Raw genomic sequence first — 27,846 nt, forward strand, 5'->3', positions numbered from 1 at the left:
CTAAAAAGAAAAACAACATCTTCATCAGTTACATTTACGACGCCAGAAAAAAAAAGAAAGATAAATTGGACAAATCTTGCGTTGCATTCATGTGTGATCCATGTTAATCACTCTTCCCATAATTACCATTTTCTTGTTAATGGATCTGACCTTTAAATCACCATTTTGCCTTGCGCCTGTGTTCGTGTGTTTATATGTATGTGTGTGTATGTGTGCGTGTGTGTAAAGGAAAGAACGAGAGAGAAAGAGAGAGCAAAGGAGACAGCAGAGGTAATTTGGCTTAACTAGTGGGGCGACTGTAACCATGCGGACCATAAATCTTCCTCGCAGACGTGCACTCACACAAGCCTGTGCATGTGAACACACACCTACACAACACATCATTTCCTGTTATCTCAGATAAGCAGGAAATCCTAGTCAACCAATAAGAGCACAGAGGGCATCTGTAACTTTCCCTCTCCTTCTGTCTGTGTATTCTCTCTCTCCTCTCTCTGCTCACGCTACTCTTTTCTATTCTGTTCCGTTCTATTCTATTCCATTCTTCTCGATTGTTCCCTTGTTTAATTAACTCTGTGTGGCAATTTCGACACCAAAAGCCACCAGAGTATCCGAGAAAGGTTGATTATTGCAGCTGGCTGATTAGAAATTATGCCTGTTGAACCAAGTGAACATGGTTCATTCCCCATGATGAGAGAATTGTTTTCAGCAACTGACCGAGTATCAAGGCAACTCATTTCATCTCTCCATCACCCAAACACCTTATCCTTAAGTGAACCGGGCCGCCTTTTCCTGCCTGGTGCTACAACAGTGGTCAAGCCTGATTTGATTAAAGAAAGATTTTTCTGACCATAGGCAGGACCCCCAGCAGCAAAGGAAGCTCCTGCTCAATTTTGACAGTGCAATTTAAGAATAAAAACTTAAGTTGTTGGTTTACGCAAAACTAATTAGTCATCACGTCGGCCTGTTTTTTGTGGCGCACAACAATACTCAAACTGCACTGGCAGTTTCTTAATACCAAATATGCAAGTCTGTACTTGCGTCCGTACCTGACAAGTACGGACACAAGTACAGACTCGGAAGCACAGACCCCTGAGAACACATCGTTAATGTGCAATTGGAAAACCGGCATACTTGCAGATATTTTTCTTAAGAAATTTCAGGATGATCAGCATGTTACGTAAAAAGATAGTCCATTAAATGTGATCATGTTCAGAATGTACTTTTTTGAACTAAAACAAAAGTTGGGGAAAAGATGGAGATGCTCAGATTTTTACTAGTTTTACTGGTGGGGGACACAGCTGTGTGGTTGTGATTTGATCAGATTTCACTGACACTGTGGCTCAAAGTACAGGACCTTAAATACACTGAGGCCAGTCAAGTTCAAATTAATGAGAAAGCCCAAGAACAAAAATACTAAAAATGTATCATTTCTTACATGAAATGACCAAAAAGGTTGAAAACTACCATTTGTACTCACATAATCCCATCACATACTCATCCGACAGAAATTGAGCTATCAGTGAACCTAAAATAGCTATTAAAGCAAAAGTTGTATTTGAGTTTTCTTGAAGAGCAACAAGAAGCATCCCTTGTGTGAAACTTACCTTGAATCAGTTCCAAGGGAATATTCGCATACAAAGAATTTCAAAATAAAACTTTCACAATTACGTGAGAGTGAAGGTATTTTGTGATCATACACAGCCGTGCATTTGCCTCCATAGCTAGCATACATTAAACTGGCTGTAATGAGAACATGTTTTTAAAATGTTTGCTTTTTCCTGGTGGTTTTTTGCACTTAGGAAAAACACATTGTTATTTTCAGGTAGAAAATTTATTTGCTACAGAATACCTTAAGTGACAAATTAAATTAAAAGTGTAATTGCAAGGGCCAGTTCAGTGGAAATAAACAAGCAAATGCATGCCTGCACTTTCATAACACTGATTTGCTAGTTAGATAAAGAGTATGCAACAGATGACTGGGACTTCTACAACATCATCTGTCAAAACTCTAATATCAGCTTTATCTCCCTCAGTGTTTAGGATGTGGAAATCAAACATTCCCAGATATACGTCTCTCACATTTCACAGTTAATTGAATAACTTAATAATTTAATAGCTGGGTTAAAAGAACATGTCGAATGTGAATAGAGACACAGACAGATGCTATTAGGCTCTATTGATTGCTTGATAAAATCATAAAGGCAAGAAGACTTTAATAGCTTATCTGAAATGAGTTTCTTTCTGGGCATTGTGTTTCTTGCAAGAGGAGCTCAATAAAATAATTCAATAAGTAAAAGGAAACGACAGTGGCAGTGACTGAGTCTTGGCAATTTCTGTGCTAAAGCAGGAGGGAACCTTGTTGCTCCACAAGGTCATTTTGTTCCGCTGCAGTGGCAATGCTCGAGAGAATCCAGCCAGCAGGGACATCATCTTGTGTACGTTCATGGAAACCCGCAGTTATTTTGTTAATAAAACACAATGCACTTTTCAAAAAAAAATGTAGTCACACCAACACTTAACAGTAAATGGGTTAGATTAATTCATGTGCTTGAAACTCATACATCAGCCTGGTTGCTTTTGCTTTCAGCCCTCTATTGAATAATTCATCCATTCCTAACATTCAATCATGCTATTAGCTTATGAAAGGTCAGTATCAGTAATTAGCAACAGTGCAGCCTGTTTTCATAATTTCAGCTTTATGAAATAAAAACTGGCTCGACATGAATTCCAAACTAACAATTCACTAAAAGATACAGGCTGTAATGGGTGTTTTGCCAACTTACCTTTTAAAAAAAGATGGTAGGATGAACACAAATAGATTTACTATTCAACATCAGGTGGTTGTGTAAAACATCAATAAAATATACAGATAAAAATGCATTATCATTACAAAACGAAGTGAATAAAAACTCTAAAAAATGGGTAATTTCAAATTTGAATGATTGTGGTGCTGCCATGATGATATAAGGCTTAATCCTCTGAACCCCAAAGCCTAAAAATGAGTTTGAAATGCATGATTTCTTTAAAAAAAAGGTTCCAATGACACCATTTATCACAACCAGAAACTATAAAAACAGAATGAATTGTTGGATTTTAAAACTTTCGACAGTTCTCAAGCTACTCATCCATGTAAATTATCCAAATGTAAGCTTAAAAGCAGGGGATTTCATGAAAATCACTTTATTCTACACGTCTGATTTGAAAATGTGCTTAAAATTAACAATTCACACAAACTAGAATCTGCAAAATTCAAAAAATAAATTCTATGCTCTCTTGTCATTAGTGATTCAGATGTAACCAGCAGTCTGGTAACAAAACTTTAGTGAATTCAGCTTTGTAAATTCATCATACTGTGCACATTCTCTCTACTTCATTGTTTTGCTGTTTGCATAGAGGTGCAGGACCTTATCCTGCAGTGAAAATGAGTTCACAGTGAGTTCAAATATGACAGGAACAAAAACCTTCCAGAAACTGCTTGGGGTTCAGAGGGTTACAAAGTGTAAACAGACTTTTAATCCAAAAAGGGAAATCACCAGCCCTACCTGGTCCTGAAGTTAGCAGGGTGTGGATGTCCGTCGTACAAAGACAGGAAGTCATATTCTTCTTCTATGGCGAATGACAAGAAGATGAGCTGGATTCTACTTCCTTCCTCTCCAACGATGACCCAGGTGCAGTTCGCCCCGTTGGGGTAGCCGTAAGGAAAGCCTGGCGATTCTATACTGCCATTTCGGCCTTTTAGTGTACCCCCACAAGTGTAGATGAAACCTGAAAGAGAGAAAAGAGACAACATGTTCTTAGTTTTAGCACACTTTTACATACAAGCCGAACATATGCATGTCAAACTCTACTTGTTGCAAGGGACTCAAAGGGAGAAACACTGTCATCTTTCTATATATTTAATTTGAGGTGTAATGATGACAGAACATCAAGACATGTTCATATTTGTGTGTACGTTTTTTTTGTGCGTGACTAAAGAGATACAGTCATTGCATATTAATGGCAATTGCATCTGTGGGTGATGTCTGTGAGTGTTAGCTTTAGTTTTGACAGACAGTGAGTAGCTACTGTAGAGTACATTCACACCATATAAGAAACACAGACATTATAATTACAGAGAAGTACACACTTGCACATACACTAATTAAGTGCTCTGTCCCCTTCCACACTCAGCAGCATTGTATGGCACTGTAAGTATTATTTTCACTTGACTGTTTTTTCTGCTTCGATCGAATGAGTTAATAGTGTTGACCTACTGGCCATGTCCAATATCGGTGGTCCACTATTCATTATTTCTTTCAAGGGAAACAGCACTAAAAGTTAAAAAATATATCTAGAAAATATTGCTTTACATCAATGGAGGAACAAGCCGCCAAGTCAGCATGAGCGATACTAAGTAGGTCAGCTTAGTTTTGATATATCCTGGTCTTTGATGCTGATGTATGATTACATATTAATGGAATATATATGCAGCAGCTACAGCCAAAACTGTTGAAACAAGTATATGTCAGAAGAACTTCTTCTACTGTAGCTCCACATATCTGTAGCTCGGGGTGCCGCTACAGACATAATCTTTTCATTGCTTTCTCTCATGGCGAGGGCAAGGGCAAGGATCTGCTTCAGAGAGACACCCCAGGAGCTGGTATTCACATTCTGCATGAGATGCTTGAACCCAGGTCCCCTGACTGACTGGAAACTCTGTTGCCACTGAGCTACCCTTCCAGCTGACTTAAAAGGTGAAATCAATAAACAACCAGAGCATTCTCCTGGATTCACCCCGTGTGCCTCGACAAGATCAAAAGCCTGCAATTCCTTTGTTTTTGCTAATCAATTACTGACATGTGAAAATGTGGCAACAACAATAGGTCTGTGTCAGCCGGCTTTAACAATGCCTTGGAACATGACTCAGCAGTTCAGAACCGAACAGCTTGTTTCGTGTTGTTGTTTAGGAGATATACATCTGCGCTCGCTGTTGCAATTCAAATAGAAAGCGACAAGAGTGCAAAGTCCCGTACGCACCACGCAGCATCAAAGACTGTTAATGACTTCTTTAGGGAGGGAGTGGATAAATACTACTAGATCTTAATGAGCTACTGTAGGCTCTTTATTATGGCTCTGTGGATGTGGTAGCAGGTTGGTAGGAGGAGGAGAAAGAGGAAGTGAGTAGGAGGAGACCAATGGAGGCAAAATTCTTATTTAAATCAACTGCAACAGGGATTATGCATGTCACCACTTCCATGGCTGCTGATTCTAGGAGAATAAGACAGCGCGGGAAATCTAAGCGGGATATAAATGACATCCATTCATAGGAGTTCTAAATCAGGCTCACACCAAGGCCGCTTACTCTGCAACTTTGGTGTAAAATTATCATTAATATTTAAGTGTGCTTGTAGTCTTAACCCATACCCAAGTTTAGGTTTCAATCTGTGAGTTAAGTAGTTGTAAAAGATGGGAGTGTTGTTGAGAAGCATTTAGAAAAGTAATCAGAAAGATGCCGTTTCTGTGGCTATGTTTTAATATTATGACGATATTTTGGATGGAATTGTAAATAAGTAGATAAGATGCGAGTGATTCTTCCTTTCAGAGGATGCTTGTACTGATAAATTAGAAGCTGAGCTAATTCTGTTGCTGTACTTATTCTTAAATCTCTCCGGACGTCTGCTAAATGCCTAAATTGTAAAATGTAAATGTAATTGATCTCCCTGGACTTTACAGTTCACATCAGGATCATTATCTTCTCCCTTTGATCTTAATGATCCTTTTATATCAAACACACCACAGGTGCTAGATGAAAACCTTGGAGTGTCCAGAGTGAACTCGGTCCAGAGTATTTTTCGCAATGCTCTATTGATCCCCGATGGAGAAACTTTCCACTCCTTCTACTCCGCAGGGGAGTCGGACTGCAGAGTAAGCTTACAGGGGAGAAACCCTTGGAGCTGGTAAGGATTTAGCATCACTCTGCTCAAGGACGCTACAGCAAAGAAGAAACTTGCCATTATAGGTGCCTGATTCTGTGTCTTCTTGTGGAGGAATGATGTTACAAATCGCTACACATCTATGTTCTTTTTTTTCCATTCTCTTACACACGTGGACAAAATTGTTGGTACCCCTCAGTTAAAGAAGGAAAAACCCACAATTCTCACTGAAATCACTTGAAACTCACAAAAGTAACAATAAATACAAATTTATTGAAAATTAAATAATCAAAAACAGCCATTACTTTTGAATTGTTGATTAACATAATTATTTAAAAAAACAAACTAATGAAACAGGCCTGGACAAAAATGATGGTACCTCTATAAAAGATTGAAAACTATTTGACCAGAGTGACATGATTAACTCAGGTGTGTCATTTAATTGACATCACAGGTGTTTCCAAACTCATAATCAGTCAGTCTGCCTATTTAAAGGGAGACAAGTAGTCACCCTGCTGTTTGGTGAAAAGGTGTGTACCACACTGAACATGGACAACAGAAAGCGAAGGAGAGAATTGTCCCAGGACATCCGAAAAAAAAATTATAGACAAACATCTTAAAGGTAAAGGCTATAAGACCATCTCTAAACAGCTTGAAGTTCCTGTGACAACAGTGGCTCATATTATTCACAAGTTCAAGACCCACGGGACAGTAGCCAACCTCCCTGGACGTGGCCGCAAGAGGAAAATTGATGACAAATTGAAGAGACGGATCGTTCGAATTGTATCTAAAGAGCCCAGAGCAACCTCCAAAGAAATTAAAGGTGAACTCCAAGGCCAAGGTACATCAGTGTCAGATCGCACCATTCGTCGTTGTTTGAGCCAAAGTGGACTTCATGGGAGACGACCAAGGAGGACACCACTGCTGAAAAAAACTCATAAAAAAGCGAGACTGGAATTTGCAAAAATGCATGTTGACAAGCCACAAAGCTTCTGGGAGAATGTCCTTTGGACAGATGAGACCAAACTGGAGCTTTTTGGTAAGGCACATCAACTCTATGTTCATAGACTCAAAAACCAAGCATACGAAGAAAAGAACACTGTCCCTACGGTGAAACATGGAGGAGGCTCAGTAATGTTTTGGGGCTGCTTTGCTGCATCTGGCACAGGGTGTCTTGAAAGTGTGCAAGGTACGATGAAATCTGAAGACTATCAAGGCATTCTGGAGAGAAATGTGCTGCCTAGTGTCAGAAAGCTTGGTCTCAGTCGCAGGTCATGGGTCTTCCAACAGGACAACCATCCAAAACACACAGCCAAAACACCCAAGAATGGCTGAGAGAAAAGCGTTGGACTATTCTAAAGTGGCCTTCTATGAGCCCAGATCTGAATCCCATTCAACATATGTGGAAGGAGCTGAAACATGCCATTTGGAGAAGACACCCATCAAACCTGAGACAACTGGAGCTGTTTGCTCATGAGGAGTGGGCCAAAATACCTGTTGACAGCTGCAGAACGCTCATTGACAAATACAGAAATCGTTTAATTGCAGTGATTGCCTCAAAAGGTTGTGCAACAAAATATTAAGTTATGGGTACCATCATTTTTGTCCAGCCCTATTTCATTAGTTTGTTTTTTTTAAATAATTATGTTAATCAACAATTCAAAAGTGATGGCTGATTTTGATTATTTAATTTTCAATAAATTTTTATTTATTGTTACTTTTGTGAGTTTCAAGTGATTTCAGTGAGAATTGTGGGTTTTTCCTTCTTTAACTGAGGGGTACCAACAATTTTGTCCACGTGTGTATATAGAGTACTTGTGGCCTTTTGTCTTTTTCTTCAATCATATAATCAACGTGTATTTCAGCTGTCTCACTTTAAAGAAAGTAAAAGGACTGAGGAGGTAGACAGAAAGAGTAAAGAAAGCTTTCTACCAGCTCTTGATGCTGCAGCGGTGTGCCTTTAATGTATTATTTGAACTTTAAATGAAAGTATTTAATTGAAATTTTGCTCTCACCGTACATTTAAAGTCCTTGAACTTCCAGGGCTTAATTGATCTCCTCTGAGTCCAAAGCTCAAATCAGGATGATCATCCCCCTGCCTTTCATGTTTATGAGCCTCGTTATTTACTATGGCAGCCGGGGCCACAGGGACAGCAGGACGATCCTGCTGGATGCTTTTCAAACCAATTATCCAAGACAGAACCCTAACCTAAAAAAACGTGTGTGTTGGTGTGTGTTTGGCCAACCCTCATTTACCCCGACAATTCCAAGATCACGCTGAGGGATATAATGACCAATGGCAGTCTGAGCTGCAATTAAGGGCTGGTATCTCTGTCCCTTCACAACCAATCAGAGATGAGATGTTGAAAAACCAGGAGGGACAAGCAAAGCCATACGAGGAGACACCAATATGCACATACACACCATACACACAACACTAGCTTGCCACCGGTCACACTCACTGCTTGTTTGTTGACAATACACAACAAGAATGCAACCTCCAAACAACTAAAACAAACTGTAATTGAATGTTAATGAATATTTGTTCAATTATTTTTATCATCACGATTCATAAAAAGTTCTTACCTCGAAAAACTCGGATAAATTAATCCAAGAATTTGTTACCTGCAGCCCACAGAGGTAAATAACCCATTACCTCTTTATCTGCGTTCACAGATTCATGGGTGTCTTAGTCGAAATAAAGTAACTCCATTAATTGAAAAGCTCAGATACAGGGTGAAGTGAATAAAGAGTGAAATGTGAACAGAAGGACAGAGACGGAAAGCAGAATAAACAGAGAGAAAAGGACAGATTTCCCCTCGTTCATCATTGTGTAAGAATGAAAGGATGATTTAAAACTCATCACTCACAGGGATGGAGGCGAGAGGGTGTAGGAGGGAGAGCGATGGAAAATTATAGAAAGCGAGAGTGGAGAGTAAAGGGGAGAGAGAGCGGGAGAGAGAGGGAGAACAGCGAGAAGGAGACAGGGGTAAAAGAGAGACTTCTAATTATGCTGACTACCAGACCGAAACTGACAGGCCCTCTACACACACACACACACTCACACACACACAGGGTCACAGAGAGACAGGCATAGTGAACACACACACACACAGACATATTCACATGTACACACCAGCAGAAAGACAAACATATACAAATACAGGCAGATTCAAAGGGATATGGACAAATCCACGAGTTATTCACATAGTTTACTCTCCGCTGGCCATTTAAACCTTTCACTCATTCTACGATTTGCTTCATTCAGAATTCTTAACCTCCCTGATTGTCTCCCTACTTCTCTCGCATACATAAACACAGCCAAGCACATATGCATATAAAGCCTCCTCTCCAGCCCTGACCTTGTTAGTTAACCACACACATAGTCAATACTGAGAATTGAAAGTAAAATGCATGCCCATGCTAGTAATTCTAGATGTTTTCAATAACATTTGCTAAGATACATCATTTTGTTTTAAGATTATAGTACCTTTGACTGACAGGCTACAAGAAAATGTGAGAAGAAGCAGTGAGCAGCACAGAATCGTGCAAAAGTTTGCCAAAAATGTGGAAATACTGTGAAAATCAAGTGGTGAGGATTCAAAATTGTTTAACTATTCAAGTCTATAAATGCAGCAAAGTCAATATGACCACAGCTTTATACACACAATATAGCTACAAATATGTGTTTAAAATTTAAAAAAAGATTTTGGGTGGGCATTCATTTAAAGCAAGGCGTTCCCCCCCGGAAGACTTATACAGATGCTAATTGGCAAACAGTAAAAGATTTGTGGTTGGACTGGGCAGCTCCCAGGTGCGAGTCTATGCGCTGGTGCTAATGAGGAACAGGGTTTAGCTGGAAAAGAGCATGCGTGCTCAGCAAAACCTTCCCTGGATAAAAGAAGCTTAAAGACAAAGAAGAAAATCTGCTTCGTGAATTGAGTGGATTTAATGAACCCTGGTCTGCAATATAAGCTTGATCTCTTTTCTCAAAGCAATATCTCATCTTGAATGTCTTAGATAATACACTGCAGAAAAAAAAACACCGGCTTAACAAGTGCCTTACGCTGGCACTCGTCACATCATTTTCAAGACAGTCAAGTTTTTACTGTATAAGTTATGGGCACAGGTTTTCTCAAAATGTAGTCTGGTGTAGTTTTATGACTTTTAATAGCACACCATCAGGAGCTCGCCGTAACCACTGCTAAAACACGACTTTCTATCTAAAGAGTTTGCATAGGCTTCCATTACCAGTTCAGAAACAAAAATCTAAATGCAGTGCAGGATCTGAATTGCCGGTGGGTGTGAATGTCTATCTGTGCTGGACCTGTGATTTTGTACAACCTGCATTTGGCTGCAATGACTCTTTTTCAGTTTTGCAGGTCAAAAAAAATCTGCTTTGATGATATCACTATGTCAGTGTAGCAGAGAGCTGCAGTGCGGCAAAAACAATGGCTAAACACACATACAAGAAGGTGGGTACATGTACTTGTGCCATGCAGTAAATTGCAACACAATGAGATGGAGGAGAAAATATCTACTGTCATTAAAACTTTAAACTGTAAAATGCTGCCTTAAAGTGAACTCCAGAGTGGCGTGCTATGAGGTAAGATTAATACTGAGCCTGAATAGCCTAGCCACGCTAGACCCAGCTCTGAAGACACAAGGGTTTAGGAACTCTCGACAGGGAGGGAGGCGGGCTAAAAGGTTGTCTTTCAAATCACTCTGCAGCAATTGGGTAGGTATACAACCAATCAGCACAACGAATAGGCTGACGTAGTTCCTAGAGCGCCGGAAATCAGAGGATGCGGTAGTTCGGTGAAGCCTTATTTATACAGTCAATGGGTGAAGCTCAAGTATATTACAGACATGTTAACAGAAAGATTATTCAGAGTCGGTGCTAATGGAGCTCAACGACTGTTGTCATTTTTGTTGTCGACCCTGGCAGAGAATTAAATTCGTTGCCGTGGGTTGTCTAGCGCGGCTAGGCTAGTTGTTTCCAGTTGTTTCTGTCAGAATCGTCGCGCCTCTGTCGTCACTTAGTTACGCCCGCCTTCTGACTCTACACTTCATGGTGATTCGTCGGCCAGTTTTAGGAGAATCCAACCTCGAGGCTTACCGAGGGTAACTAGACCCTTGCGTCTTCAGAGCTGGGTCTAGCGCGGCTAGGCTAGAGCCTAAATCCTTAGTTTTCAAGGTGTTGGTCTAGATCACTTTCTCTGGAGGAGGTTCTGTTCAGAGTTTTGGATTTAAATGGGCTGTAGGAAATACAGTATCTCCTTTCACCAATTATTTTCCTGACAATATTCACTATGAGCATTTCAGATTCTCAGCTGCTGATACACATTATATCTGCACACCTGTTGAGCTGTGCATTACCAAAGCTACTGAAAGAAGCTGTGCGGATAGTGACTTGATATAAACTGGATGGTCTGCGTAGCCATGGAAACCTATGTGCATTGATTTGGTGGTGTAGCAGATAAGTAAATATGTACTGATTTACTGCCAAATCTGTTTTACTTTGCTGGTTTGTCAGCTAATAAAACACAAATTAGGAAATCGATTAGTCCATTAGTATTTTTAAGAGAATATTCAATTAATAACATTAATCTCACTTTGATTTGGCCAAAAATTAAACTGATTTCCATGCATCTTTCATCATGGGACATTGTCAGACTTAAATGCACTTCTTCATGTTCAAATGAATCAAGTTTCAAAGCTCTAATGTGCAGCTGTAACAAAAATCCAGTTTTCTACCAGCATTGCTCCGTGGCATCATTTGCAGTAACTGTTTTTTTTTTTTTTTTACTGTAATGAATTTTTATATTCCTCATAGATCTCCATTATGAAAACTTGCTTGAAGTTACCGGCATGCAATCGGTCCATTTTGTGCTGATGAGGAGCCAAATGACGCATTAAAGACATTTTTTATGGGTATGGGTACGCTGAGGGTAAAGAAGAAGAAAACCTGAAAGTTGACAACCATTGTCATGACACCAATTATCTCTAATTGGGGTTTCAGGTTTTGTTTATCCACATTACACAAAGAAAGCTTGTCAAACTTGCTTCATGGTAAACCCCTTCAGTTTGCATCTTACCTTCACAAAGATACAACAACACACTCACATGCTCTGAGCCAGGAGGCAAATAATTACAGAGACAGGATGACATAATTCAAAATAAATATAAAATTTAATGAGTATTTGCAAAAAACAGTAAGATAATTTGACTTTATATATAAGCTTCATGATTCTAAGCGAGTGAAATCAATTATTAAACTTGTCAGTCTGCAAAGGGAAGCCTATGATCAGTATAGTCATTTTCACATGGTGCTGACTGCTAAATGAAGAAACAGTGAAATTACCCTATTCTTCATTTGAATGGGACCTGTGGTACCCCCTCAAGGTTGCTGGGCATCCCCATTTCCTACTTGGGGCACCAAATGAGACATATGTGTGTGGGTGTGCACATTTCCTCTAATGTAAAATATCACTCATGTCCAGTAATATTACACCAGTCCACTTCTGAGTAAAATACCCCTTAAATTCTTTCCTACTGTATCTCTCTGCCTCACTCCGCATGTCTCCCTTTTTTCCCTCCATTTGTCAGTCTTTCTTTCATCTCAATCCCTCTCTCTCTTCCTCTCTCGGGACCTCAGTGATACCAGATTTGCTTAAAGGGGTAATTCGTCTAATCTCATAGACTCTCATTTATGATTAAAGAATGGCTATCCCAGTGGATCAGACTGACCAATCAGATCACTGCAGACAGACAAACCGTCCAGTCAGTATTCAGATCACACTAGCACTCCAGCTCCCGGAGGCAAAATGAGATGTATGTGTATTTGCGCATGTGTGTGCACAAACCCATTGTTAGTTAATTTAAATGAGCTGTCCACGTCTCTGGAAAATGATTGCATCCGTTTGTTTGTTTGTTCTTGAGATAGTTTTCAGGAGGGAATGAAAGAAACACGAAAAGATGCATTGGAGGTGTGATGGAAAGGTAGACAAACCAAAAAAAAAACGGTGACGGAGCGGAGTGGCGGGGGCAGACGTGGAGAGAAAATAGGGAAGGAAGAGAGATAGCAAAGGCAAGAATGCAACACAGAGAGACAGAGCAAGAGAGAGTAAGCATGTTTGAAACGTCCCCTTGGTTCCTGCTGTCAGGAATGCTTGTCAGCCAAGAATTAGACTGCTCCATGCTGCCACTGACTGACAGTCGGCCCGCGGTCTAGACTATACCCTGGAGTGGTTGAGGCTAAATAAGGGAAATGCCTAGAGAGAGACAGAGGGAACACATCGGGCTGAAAATCAATTTATAACACTGTCAGTCAGAGGCAGGAGGAGACGATGGGATAGAGATAAGGGGAGAGAAAAAGAGAACAAAGAGGGGGAAAGAGAGGCACACATAAAAGGAAAAGACAAAGACAAGATTTGAGAAAACCGTAAACAAATGGGACTGATAGTGGAAAAAATGAGAACAGAGGGGCCTGTTGTGTTGTGTGGAGAGGAAAGGGTGAAGAAGAGAGATAGAGGGAGAAAGATGCAGATAGATGCATGCTACAGTCATTCAGGGAAGCCAGTGTAGGTGACAGAGTCTCTTCAAATAATGCAACGCTTTTTAGAAACAATTATCCCACACTAATTAATGTTCACAAAAAACTAAATGCATCCAGACTCACCACAGCTCCAAAAAATGGACATATGATTAAAAGCACTGAGATGCAGTGTTGTTGCATTTAAATGCCATGACTGCACGACTGCTAAATATTAATGCCTGTTGTCAATTTTCATACAGCACGTCTCATCATTGCACTGTTGCTCTGGAATTGCCCGGTGGAATGACAATATACTGTGTAATTATAATTATTACTCACCTTCTAATAAGGGGGTTTGTTGCCACGTTTTATTGCTGAATTCATTATACAACACAACATTAGGTGACTTTAAATGTGAGATATTAAAGGAGACACTTTAATTACCCCAATGTGTCTCCAAACACAAGTCGACTTATTAGAATTTAATAAAAGTGTCCAAAGAAGAACAGTTTTAGCGTATCTCCGTGAGAGCAACAACATCAACCAAAACAGAGGTAAACAATAATCAAAACAGAAATTATCATCAGGCTCCAGCGCTGGTAAACATTAAAGATTTACAAGGACATTTGAGGCTACTAGGAGAATGTTATGCCAACACAGATTATGTTTGTATTCTATAGATTTGATCGTGTCAAAAGGTAAACAGAGATCTGTGCAGACTCGTCTCTGTTTCTCAAAAAGTATATTCTTATATAACAAAACAGCACTCTGTTATGTTTTTAGGGAAATGTATTTTAAGCCATTTGCTTGTGAATCACCATAAATACATTTTAACATCTTTCCTACTGATATTGTTGTTTTACTGTTGTTCCTTTTCAGCAAACCAAACATATACTAGATTGGACAGGACTGGTCACACTGGTAATGCAGAAAACACAGGGAAAACTTCAAATACTTTATGAAAAGGTTGTTCTATTTTCCAAAATTTATCCGAGTAATATTGGTGTCCAAATGTAATCAAGCCTCTACCAATTAGTTATCACTGTGAAAAGGTCTACTAAAGTGTGATATTTCCCCTAAAAAATGAAATTACATTTGTATGAAAAGCAATTCAGTTAGTGTGAGGCGTAATTTGTGGCAGAAAAGGTTGCTTTCAATTATACAGCTTAATGTTGACTCTGATTAACCACTGGCACTTAACATCCAAAACATCTACGGAGGAGATGTTTGGATATTGAAAATAAAACTCTGCTGTTAGTCAGCACACACTGAACACTAGCAGGACAATGAATACAATCGAGGTTTGATTTGACCAGCAGGGTCAGCCCTTCCATTAGTCTCTAGGTGTTTGCTAAAATGTTATTTCTGAATTGCTTGCTAGTCCATTTCATGATGACGAATTCAGGCATCCCATGAGGCTTTTGTTGTCTACAGTTATGCTGAGGGTGAGAATTACTGGGCGAGATGCGAGTTAAGCGAAAGCCCAGGTGTTGGTGTAGTGTCAGGGCGGTGAAAGCGTAGCGTAGACTGATCAGTGCAGAGAGAGTGTAGAAAGACTATGTGGATGCCAGGATTTACCACTGAGCCTTGTCGGGGACTTGTGAGTTTAATTCTTCAACAAAATAAATGTGATGGACCTCTGTAACCCAGTGGCACAGACACCCCCAGTTACCTCTTTCCTCTGAAACTTCAAACTAGCTCGCTGTTGTATGTGGGCTCAATCGTAGTTTAAAAGCACAAAGGATGGTTACATCACATCCTTTGTAGTGATAAGTAAAGGCAGCGCTTTGTAAGAGCTATCACACAAAGGATGAAAGCAGAATGAGATTCTTTTTTGTAACATAAACAAGGAAAAACACAGAATGTCAGTGGATATTTCTTTGGCATTTTAAAAAGCCTGAGCAGTCAATCAAGACATCTGCAGCAATCACCAGCTTTACATCATTTACCTCAAGAAACCCAATCTCTTTATGTGACTCCAAACTAAACATATGAGGTTTCTGTGGAGCACCGCTGCATTTAAATGAGATGGAAACCATCATTACTCCATACTGTTGGTGACTCGTAGAAACATAGATTTACTGCTGAGGCCATTTAAAATTCTGAAGGGCTTTTATGCCTTCCTAGAACATTATATGTAAGTGCAATAAATAATATCACACCACCTCAATTCATTGTTACTTCCATCTTTATGCTATTTCGCCTTAATGCTTTTTCATTTTAAATGTGATTAGCCTTTCAAAGTCACAATGCATATCCTCAGTTGACTTTTCCTTCCAGTGATTCCAAGTACGGATGGGTAAACACAAATTCATGGTTTCTGCATCTGCTGCAAACTGTTTTATTCAAACTACACGTACTTATGCGTCATTCTGCTATGTTTTGCGTGGAATGTCAAGAAAAAAATGGATGTTTCTGGAAGGCTGGCGATGACTTTGATCTTTTTTTTTTTTTTTTTAAGGCAGACAGCAGCAAAGTTCATTGACATTATAGACTGGGCAGCACATCTGTGATTATTCCTCGGGTTTGCTGAGCATTATGGAGTAACTTGCAGTAAAAATTTGCTGTCTTCCCATCCCAAACACAGGGTATGGACATAGCATGAGGTTTCTGGAGACTTTGGACATTCCTACAGTGTTTTTGGTGCCAATGATGGAACGCATGTTAAAGCGTCTCAGCAGCAGCTACTTCAATTACAGCTCTTTTATAACAGCGTGGATAATTCATACAGCCTCTCATCAAAACAAGCATTTATTGTGTTTTCCTGGCACACCTTTCCGCATTTGCAGTCCCGACAAGCCCCGCAGTCACAAATTCTGGGCTCTACACAATGTCCACAGAGGTGTCCGTGCGGACCCTTGCAGTCTTGGACAGATGATGTGATTTATTTCACACAGACTATTACAGACACATGGAAAGCAAGAATTTGCCTCAAAGTTGGTTTGTTTCTCATGCACTGGGAATATTGGTCAAAACTCCTGGAGCACTACTGGTCAGACCTGTGTTTTTGTTTTTTTATTCAAGTGTTTTGGTGTACTAAGTACTAGTATCACCAAGAGCGTTTCAACTAAATCCTATATCCTTCAATTTTATCTTGTGCAAAAGATCATGTGCTAAAACATTAATCAAACATATGATGCTAGTACTGCCCCAATACTGATTTAATTAGCATTAGTACATCCATATATACTGCTTCCTTAGCTAGTCTCATTGCACCAAAAACAACAAGTATTATGTATTACATACTGGTACTATTGTTGTTGTTTTTTCACTGTTTTTGGTGATATTTCTAGAATTCCCCTGCTAGCGAGCTATTAATACTAAAGTCCTGTTTTAACAGCTGTCATCGTAATCAGTCAAGGTATTCTTCTCTGTTCAAAAGTGATATAAAGAACTCCATCTTTCCTTTTTCAAAATCCTCTTTGAAGGACAAGTTGCAAGACAGATTTTACTCTATTGTTTTAACAATTACCTTGTTTTAATTCAATAGAGTCTAGTGACATTAGGATCCCCTCTGAATTACCTCTATTGTGTATATTCAAATTCACTAAATCCTGATGTTTTGTTAGTTGAAGATACTTTCAAAACAAAAATGGATAATTAGCTCAAATTACAGAGGTGCATTTCATACCTGCATAATACAGAGGAAATAATATTTGTCTTATCAGGAAGAACACATAAATGAGCTCAGAAGCTACTCCCAATAAAAGGGTTAACTACATCTCTAAATACAATGATTTCCAGATGTTCCAGACTGTCCTAATAACTACATATACATATTACATACTTAGTACAACTTACTTTTCTCAATATGTTATGTAGTGTGAGTATAACCAGTTAAAATTCAGCTCTATTCTACTCCGTTTTACTCTCCTCTGTCTCTCTGAATGAAACAAGCACCGGGCACAGTGAATTAAAGGTTAAAACATCGGCATTATGTAGGATTACAATAATAAGTCATATTATTTGCAGGGCATGTCTCTAACTGCAGCATGCTGGCTTTAATGGTGGCTTGCTAAATGGCAGCTTAGAGGACCTCTGGCAATGCACAACCACAGCGGTGTACAGAAGGAGGAGAGGAGCAGCAAGCGGTGAGGACAGAAGGCGATGGGAATAAGCAAGCACTCACTTTCACTAATAAATTTGAAAAAAAAAAATCTGCTTTCTAAGAAAGTGGGTCACTGAGTGCAGCCGAAGAATGCTAAGCAGGGGACTCTTTTTTTGGTAAATACAATTTTGCCTGTGAGTTCCTGAACATTATAAGGCAGAGAGGGAGTGAGACAGGGAAAGAGTGACTACTTGACTTTGCCATTGTAAAAATTTACAGTGTATTCACATACTGAGGGAGTTAATCTTTGTGCTTCATAATGGCAAGCGAGAGCAAAAAAAAGCAATAAAAGAAGTGTTATTGCAGAGTGTTTACTATCGATTACATCAATCAGCCCATCATCTTCAATGCATTTAATGAGCCCTCGAGTACATTAAGGAATTAGCAGACATACAGAAAACATACTGTGCGTCCATAAGCCCCTCAGTGATTGGCAGACGCTACACAGCATAAAGGACTAATGAGACAGAGAGAAATGGGGAGACAGCTGCCGTCTTAGGGGGTTACTATTGATTTGTGTCTGCTGAGTGTCATCATCTCCAATCTGACTAATGAGGTCTTACGCACACAAACTACACACTAAGACTACATAGCCTTCCCTCCCACACCTTTTTCTTAAAAGTTGTTTTACGTAGGTCTGTTACCGTAGAAACACGGAGTTAAACCCACTCAAGTACAGTACTGAACCACTAATCCTCTCCGTGTTTACCCCACTTTCATCCCTTTTCCTTTCACAGTCGCTTGCTCCTTCTCTGACTATTGATGGATTTCTCCTGGTGTCCTTGCTGCCCCCCCATCCCACTCTTTTGTGCTTCTTCTTTCTCTGCCTTTCTAATTTAGACCTTGCAGAAATTACACATCGGGAACATTCCTTTTTGTTTTTAACCAATGTTGCTGCTTCTATTCCGACCCCTCCACCATCCTCTACGTAGATGATGGTGATCGTACTAAGAGGGCTATTACAGGATTCACTTTCAGACTTCAGATTTAATTTCTGCTTTTCTCTGGATACTCTGTCCACAGAGAGGTGGGGCAGGTCAAACATTTCTTCCCATTTTATTGATTTCCCTTCACAATTCATACTGAATTTCTTCAGAATAATAAACTGTTGTGTTTGTTCCCTGCTGTGCTTGCTGATGGTCCTCAAAGAGCTTTATGACCATTAAGTGATCTACCTGTGTAGGCCTCCAGGGTGTGCATGATAATATATTTTGCTTAGAAGGTGGATAGTTGATAAAAATAAGTTTGAGGTAGCCTGATAAACAACAGACAGGCTACAATTGTTCAGATAAACAAAATGTCACTTTTATGTGCCTTCTTAAATGACCGATAAATCATATTTTTGGATCGACTGGACTGCTTAAAAATCTCACATGACGGCTACAAACACTACACTATCTGCTACCTCCATCTCGGTGCTGTGTGGCATTCAGCCCTCATCAGCTCAGCATTAACATACTTTGTATGATGCATTTGAACAAACAATGAGCGCTGTTGTTGTGGTTCTGGCGTCTGATATCATCTGCAGTTGTGGTATATCAGATTACAAATTTATGATCGAGGTTCCTACACTGCATGCAGCTCTTTAAAATTCACAGCAAAAGTGGGCCAGCTGTGGAAATGGATGTCATGGTAGGACTGCATATAAAGCAATCAAAGCACCAAGCGTTCCTTGTTCTTTTTTCTTTGTACTGTGGGCTTCTTAAAATAAATAAGTAAAAGTCTGTAATTTTGGCTCTTTACAGATCAAGCACGTCCTAGAAAATCTGAACAAAGAAAGTAATGTGGAATCTCCAAGTTGGCTGTTGGCTGATGTTTAAAATATGTTGGTCTCTGTGTGGGTGAAACTTTGACACGGACACCGACCTATGAAATGGATATGGTCAAAGTCATGTTTATCGATTTAAGAGAGGTTATAAACATACGTTCAGGGAGCCAAGAGTTCAAATGTTTGACAAATGCATCAAACCCACATGGTTTCTCTGCAATAAGATGCTGACAACTACAGCAAAGACAAGACAAAACACACAAAAAGAAAAAGGAACACAGCGTCAGACACATTTCACATATGGAAGCATGCAAACAAAACACGGCACTTCTATCACATATGCTCTACATGCACGCAGGCTTGATCATTCAAAGAGAAAAATCCTGAGAGTCACGCGGTTTCGTCTCTCCTTTATGTCTTCTTTTGTTTTGTCATGTTCTCTCACTAGGGCTAAATGTTGGAAATGACATTCCTGTTCTAAACTGACACCGTTTCCTTCACACTCTCTTTCACAGACACACACATGCTTCTCCTTCTCATTAAGCTGCTGCGGAACAAAGCATTGTTTAAGTGAAAAGAATCTCAATTAGTAGTGGAATAACTAAGTTGTATAACAATCCTGCTGCTCTAAAGACCGAATCAAGCCAGACTTTTCCAACACAGATAACAATTAGAATTTATAAATGGAAAATTTGTTTCTGCTTTAAGTTCTATATTTCAGTTGCCAATGCCCCAGTTAATACATTCACTGAGGGAGAAGGGAAAGGAAGAGAAGAGGATTGCACGATTGCTTTAAAACAGCATTGATGTGAAGTTGTGAACAAAAGTTGGCATGAACTTCTAAAGATCATGTACTGTAATTTAAAACTAAATATGGGATGCTTAAACTGTTCTAACTCTGTGAACAATGAATAAAAAAAGCATTCTAATGAGCCGCAGTTTGCCGCTGAATCACAAGGCCCGAACTCACCTTTCATGAGACTCAGGCAGCACCATTTGGATTCACTCAGTCAACTCTCAACAGCAAAAGTGCATCAAAAATCACCGCAAGGACTTCTTCACATGAATATTCAGTGAACACCTCCTGTCAAACTGGGGGCCTCTGAGTTTTGGGGGAAACGGGGGAAAACAAACCTTTGATATGAACTGTTGAAGATTCAGGAAGTTAAGTCTCGTTACAAGGAATAAAAAAAACAAAACAAAAAAACAATGGAGTGACACGGGACCAGAGCCGCACCCCACGACATGGCATCGCTCTGAGCAACAGTTCATCTGCTCCACCGATTTATGTATTTATTTATTTTTAGTTTGTTTGTTTTTTGTTCTAGTTAAAACCTTGATTCGTCCAGGGAAAATCAGCTGTTCACACTGATTAACCCCACCAGGCCAGCCTGAGGCAAACATGTGGTACACCAGATTTGCGATTTTTGATTTTTCCCCATGTAATGATATCCTTGTCATTGGATATTTTTACTGGTTTCAGGCTAAACAGAGTTTGTTATCATTTGTATTGGTCAAAGCAAGGCTGTATTTTTTGTAATTTGGTGTTTTAAGAATAGAGATTTAAAGCTCCAGTCAAGCTGGGATTAGATATTTCTCACAGAATATACAACTATAAACTATAATATTCAGTTTATTTCCATTATAAAGCATTTTATATGGAAAAATTATGTAACAGTAGCTCCAGAAGTACGCAAAACTAATTTCCAACCTTGCCCTTTCAATCACTTGCGTCAAAATAATCAGCTGGAACACAAAAGCAAAGCTCTACTTGACTGGTCACGTATATTCAGCTAACTGTTGCACACACTCACACACACACAGAGAGAGCGAGTCCTCAGTTGACATTTCCAGGTTGCCAGATTAGTGGCAATGCAGCTCTTCCCTCTGCCAGTATGAATCAATGCAACACTTCACTACCAAACTTGGCAGTCCTGACACACAGACTTAGACACACACAGCAATCAAATCATTGCAATTATTGTGGTCATAACTGTAATCTAATTAATCTAATAACATTCCGCTTATATTACTGTTTTTGCGAAACTTTGCAATCTGATGATGAGTGATGTAAAGGGCAAATGTGAGCAAAATTAACAAGTGAAGGCATGTGAGAGTGCCCTAAAGCCAGCCTTGTGTTTACTGTGTCCCAGTATACGGTGATTAATGATGGAGCAAGTACAAAATGTATGAATGCTTGCCCTACTTTTTGGTGAATTCCATGAATCTGTGTTTCTGGCCGAAGCTCCCTTTAAAAGACATTTAAGAAATTCCATATGTAAGCAACCAGAGGCTGTTCCTTTCTTTACTTAATCTGAATAGCTCCTCCATGAGATCACAACACAGGACATGCATTCTATGATGTACTGTGGACACAGATGAAACAGCTAACCAATATAAGTGTGGGCTTCATGGCAAATTGCTGACAGTGGTTCAAGCATTAAATGGTCTATGTCAACATCTCTTATTTCTGGATGGGCGGCAGTGACACAAATCTAAAGTGTTGTGAAGTAAACTCAGTTGCAAGATTATGAATGATAATATATTCATGTGCTAACCACCTCTTAATAATCTTTTGCTTATGCATACACTCATTTTCAGTAAATAAATGTTTGTGAATGAATATTTAAGCTTGTTTCTTCGAGTATGATTGGCATTAAATATGTGTACTGAACAATGCCAGATGCCAAAGGAAAGGTTCTGGGTTTCTGTAGAGTTCTGGTTAGTGTCTGTTTTGAAAGACTTTCTATAGCCTTAAATGTATAGACAATGGAAGCCCAACCAATGGATAAATGCATCTGTTTCATTAATTTTTGTAGGGTTATTATAAAATCTAAGAATTACAAGCCGTTTTTTCCACAATAGTAAAAAAACGCTCAAAAACTTTAATATTTCTTCTCCTTCATCCTATAATGTGAATTTTACAGCACCGAAACACATTTCTCAAAGTTCTTTCACGCAAAGAAGATTGGACCATGTTCCCTAAGGTACGCTATTTTCGAGACGGCATTAAATCCTCTCAAGTAATATTTGTGCTCCCATTGCCATGAAGTGCTACCTCAGGATCATTTAGCACGATATTAAAGTCTAATACAGCTACAGCAAGGCATACAATCTCTTTCAACCACGTCAAAATTTTTTTGTCATATGTTGAAAAGATGAGAAGCAGAACATTTTGCCCTTCTTTAGATTCTGTTAAGGAGCAAACCGTATCCTTCAGCTCTGCATTAAAGTGATCCGGCTGTAGTTTAGAATCTTATGCATCCTGAGAAAGCGTATAAATCTTGTGCATCGTGCCATTTAAACAGCCAGATGAGACAGGGGATAGCGCTTATACCTAATGTTTAATGCATAGGTGAAAGTGCTAAAGCAAGTTATTCGAGAGGCACACATGGAAAAGTGTCATTGAGGAAAACTGTGGCACCCGAAGGAGTGTGCTTTCATGCTATACTTGCTGAGCACATCCTGTTTGTACTTTTGCCAGCAACACCATCGAAGGGACTCCACACAATATCCCCTAGCAGGTGACTCATAACTGCCACTAAACACAACTGATGGGCCAGTAAGATGCTTTCTTGTGGGACCTTCATGTATTAAGGGAGGGTGGAAGGTATGTGCTGCTTTCAACTGCTCACCGTTGCACAACAATTTTACTGCCAACAATTTCAACCGGCAAATCTGTAATCTTCAACCTACTGCTATCCCACATTTAAAAGGTCAAAACTGAATTTGCTTTGCATGATTCTTAATTCTTTTGGACATGACATTATCAAATCTAACTCGGTGACACTTTATGTATGCTAACTCTGAAAAGGAAAGCAACTGTGCCGTTCCTGCCTGTAAGGCTTACAGCTGGGGCCTCCCTGCATATAAGCCAGTCAAATCGGCATTGGTGGTGTCACAGCATTTGAGAAATTGTTTTCTCCTTTAGTATCTACGGAGCAGCTCTAAAATTTGCCTATCCATGGCGTCATCTCCGTAGTCTGTCTGAATTAAACTTAAAACGGTACAATGGCAGAGAAAAAACACCTCTGATTGGAATTTCAAAGGGCTTAAAATAGTTTTCACATTTGGGTGAAATAAGACAAAGATTGCAAAAAGAGAGAAAATTTAAAGCAACTAAAGGAAGTTGCCCATCTGTGCATTATAACAGATCTTGAAGAACTGAGAAGTAAGGACACATGGCTGATGAGATTAAGAAAAAAAAAATCTTTTGCACATATCTGGTAACCCTCGAATGTTCCGATGCATGTGTGTGCATGATAAAAAACATCACACACAGAGGAACAGCACTAAACAACAGTAGAGCTGTAATCGAAAATGCCAAAATACAACTTAACGTTAATTCACCAAACCATTTTCTAAACCATCTAAGATACAACGAGACGAGCCCCCAGTAGAGGGCAGAACCACGCCCATGCATGATACTCTATCAATTTTGATCATCTTACGTATATCCCTTCTGACTTGATCTGCTGACCTCTAACTCCACAACTGAGCAGGGGACCTTAGACTGATCTTCAGTGCCAAGTTTGATTATCCTGACTTCAGCACTTGCAGAGATATCTGACCGGACATACCCACATACATACTTGCCCAGCCAGATACCAAAGCGAATGCAGTAACCCCGCTGACCCTGCTGAGGCGTGGTTAATAAATTGGGTGGATGAATGAGAAAAGGCTCAAAAATCAACAAATCAAACATCAACAAAAACTTTAAGACAGCAAACAGTGCAGACAGAGTGTAAGACTGGTAACAGAGTGAGGGTACACAGGGTACTCCTGCACTTTGCACTTCAAGAGATACACTTCATGCCTAACCAACATCTGCTGCAGTGACAAAGCAGCGTGTCATTTTCCCCATTTGAAAGCCATAATGCATCTAGCAATGAGTTTATAGATTGGGGAGGAGAAAAAGACACTCACAGCTGTACCCATAACATGCTATTTAAGGCTTGCATGTCTATAATACTGATTCATTCGCTCTCAAGGACATTTCAGTGGTGAACATACTGTAGATGCGGCAGACTCAGAAAAGAAAAGCGAAATAACCCTACTTCACCTCCAGTGCTCTCTGTCTCATCCAGAAATTTATAGAAAAAAAATATTTTTGTAATCGTCACCTTCTTTTCAGCAGTGCAATTTGAGGCAGACACTTCCATTATCTTCCCATATTTGGGTCTATTTCTGAGAAATCTTTCTTGGCAACTGAAAAGCATAATTAGGCCACACTGCTGCTTCCCATAATCTATTTCTTTTTTTCCTCAGATTTTATATTTGGTACTCTTGCTCAAATCTGGCAATGATTTGAAAGCCCTGAAAAAGAACACTAAAGGTTTCCAAATCTGTGAAAGTAACTCTGGCAGTATTGCCGCACTGGAAAGACACACATTTAGGATATTTTAGCACTTTTTAGATTAATTTAAAAACAACAAAAAAGCATCCGAAAAACATTTTCTTTTCTGTCAGTGTCCTTAGATTATCAACTAATAAGGAAGGTATATCTATATCCATATCTATATCCATATCTATAGATATGGATATAGATATATAAAAATGCTGTTCTCTTTGGTCATCACTTTGACATGGAGAAATCCTGTGATCTCAAATTCTGATCTACCAGCCTTCTTTTATGTAAATCTATACTGTAATTTTAAAAGGGTAGCTGGGCTTCTTTGAAGTGAGGTTGTACGAGGTCCACAGTCAGTGTGTTACCTCCAGTGGATCGCGGTCAGTACAGTCGACACCACTGGAACTCTGACCAGTACAGCACAATACAGTCCGAGATCAGAATATGAATGCTATGGTTGAGGAAATACAGTGACAAGTAAAGAGGTGCCAACTTAAATCTTCTAAATGTTACAGGTTTTTCTCATTAGGTGGCCAGAATACAGTTTGCTGCTCACCCAGTCCAACCAGCGCACTGCTTAGTACCACTATCTGCTTCTCCCATATGCTGTAAGTAATAGACTGACTATTAGTAAGTACCTTCTACAATCCCACTTCAAAGTAGCCCAACTGTCTCTTTAACCACTGACATGAAATTTGGTGCTTCCATTGGCTGACAAGATAACTGAATTCTGCTTTCAGACAGCACAAGTAGTTCTAATTAGGGAGCTAACTGTTAGGGCAGTATCGTCATCAATCGTTTACTGTGTACATACATGGATAAAGGAACTCATTGCGGCCATGATTGATCACAAGCAGTCTAGACTGAGAATTGATTGTTTCCAGGCCATGATTAATTCACAAAAATGACCTTCGTCGACAGCCAGGCTTGACTTATGACAGTGATATGGTTAATGAGTAGAGCATGGTGACAAAAAAATGAACACTTTGCAGGCCTGGATCAAATTTAGTTACCTCAGGAAGCTGAGCCTTAGGAAGCTCATTAAAAAAAAACAGAGAAGTCTTTGACATTATTGATCTCGATAGGGAAATTATGTTTGTACCTCAGACCCTCCAGTATGAATGCAGATGCAGAAAAAAGGGAACATTAACCAGTTCAAAGTTGGTCAGTGGGGACACAGACAACAGAGGGCCAGAAAAAGTGGTGAGGCAGCATATTTGCTTTCAAGCAATAGTCCAGGGATTCGGAACTCTTTCATTTAGGTGGGGGACTCACAGGAGATTAATTAAGTATAGGCCATATTGCAGCATCTGGATGTCTGAATTTTCAGTCTCAGTATGGGTCAAGCAGTAAAGACAGAGAACCAACATTTCCCATAATCCAACTCAACTGGATCTTTTTGTAGAGGATACCTGCCTTGTCCTTTCATTACAGATTTTCTAGTATAAATGTGCAGTCTCCAAATCCAACCTGTGATAACCCTGACATCACTATAACATCATGAGGGTTATTTGGTCACATTTGGACAAAGAAAAATCCCACAGTGGCAAAGAAGATATTTTTACAGGCTTATAAAGCTCCAAATGGCCACAAAGAATCACATTTAGGAATCCGCGACTTTGTGAATAGACTGTCTGTCCTGCAAACTCACAGATGGACTCACAGTTGCAGTGTGGTCAGGATACTCTACTAATACTGATCCAAGGCACACAGTACTGATGTAAATTGGGAAAAATGACACAAATAATAAGACACATATGTCAATGCCGCATTCTGAACAAAACTCCAGGTATGTGGCATTATATATAGCATTTAAAGCATTTTTGTATTTGCTACTCGCATCGATTTTATCATTTTCTGTCATATGTTACTGTTAAAAATGTTTGCAGTCATCAAGACAATTTCAGTTAGCATATGAAAACTCACGCTTTTATTCATGTTCTAACATAACTGCACAAGGCTTTTCTATTTATCAATTAGTCTTTTAACACCATTAGCTAACACAATGTAGCATTAGAACACAGGAGTGATGGTTGCTGTATTTCTGATTAATTTAATGTTATCTTCAATGAAAAAAATGCTTTCCTTTAAAAAATAAGAGCACTTCTAAGTAAACAAACTTTTGAACGGTAGTGTATATGTGAGAATAGATAGAAATTGTTTGGGTTATGGACCTTTTGTTAAAAAAAAAAAAAAAAAAAAAGACATGTGATGTGGTCACCTTGGGCTCTGGTGAACTATGAAATCTTTTCACCCATGTGTTTGATATTTCGCTAACCAAGGAATAAATGAAATACTAGAGAAAAATCAATGGATTTTGAAGAATGCAGCCAGAACCAATTCAGGACCTTGGACAGCACCTGAGACAGTGAATACTTTGGTGCAGTGTTATTCCTCTTCTTATTCACATTCTTTTTACTGACCATTGTGAATATACAATCACACTAAAGGGCAACTTTCCAGCAATACAAGAAATGCTTATCGATTTCATGAAATTATTTTATTGTTAGCTTATTAAGAAAGCGGAATCCAGCAGGGCAAGTAGATGGATACATATATAGGTTTATTCAGGGCAGAGGTTTGAGCTGTTTGAAAGTGAAGCTGACAACTCAGTCTGTTTTAAAAAACAAACAAACTGTAAAGTCTGAGAGTTTGTTATTTTAACTGTCATGATTGTTTAATCTTAATAGAAAGAATGAGCCCACGCTGTTACATCAGTTCCATAGCTACCATCCCTGTGTACACACACAGACACACACACCTTCATAGTTTCCCCGCTCATTTTTCCTTCCTACCACCCTCGCTGTCTAGTAACCGTAGCAACAGGCAGAAGGGTTGGGCTGCTGAAGTGGAGGGGGAAAAAAAGCTAAGAGATGCAAAGTGAGAAAAAATACGTGAAAAGGTGAGTATAGAAAATAATTAGGACAGTAGAGAGAAAAGTAAAGAGGTGAGAAATACCAAGGTAAATCAGGGAGATCACACAATGCAGAAGTAGTCAGGATGGATGTAAGGAAGACAGAATGTGGAGAAAGAATACAAAGAAAGAGGCAGTTTACATTCAGAGCAGGAGAAAGAGAACAGATCATCAGGTGAGAAAGAAAGACGAAAAGTAAAAGTCACATCACAGCTTTTAGCGGTGAACAGACGTATAAAACAGATTCTCTGCATTCT

At 39.3% G+C, this 27,846-nt stretch overlaps 1 protein-coding gene across 7 annotated transcripts in view; it reads right to left on the minus strand.

Moving 5' to 3' along the window:
- Positions 1–27,846, minus strand: part of LOC110965912 (CUB and sushi domain-containing protein 3) — a 365,206-nt gene that overhangs the window by 275,278 nt on the left and 62,082 nt on the right. For all 7 annotated transcript variants that reach the window (XM_051955084.1, XM_051955088.1, XM_051955089.1 and 4 more), the window contains one exon: positions 3,543–3,765. In XM_051955084.1, coding sequence (XP_051811044.1) covers positions 3,543–3,765 — 223 coding nt within the window. The remainder of the gene's footprint in view (positions 1–3,542; positions 3,766–27,846) is intronic.

The sequence above is a fragment of the Acanthochromis polyacanthus genome, chromosome 11 (genome assembly GCF_021347895.1).
Source record: "Acanthochromis polyacanthus isolate Apoly-LR-REF ecotype Palm Island chromosome 11, KAUST_Apoly_ChrSc, whole genome shotgun sequence".
Taxonomy (NCBI): Eukaryota; Metazoa; Chordata; class Actinopteri; family Pomacentridae; genus Acanthochromis; species Acanthochromis polyacanthus.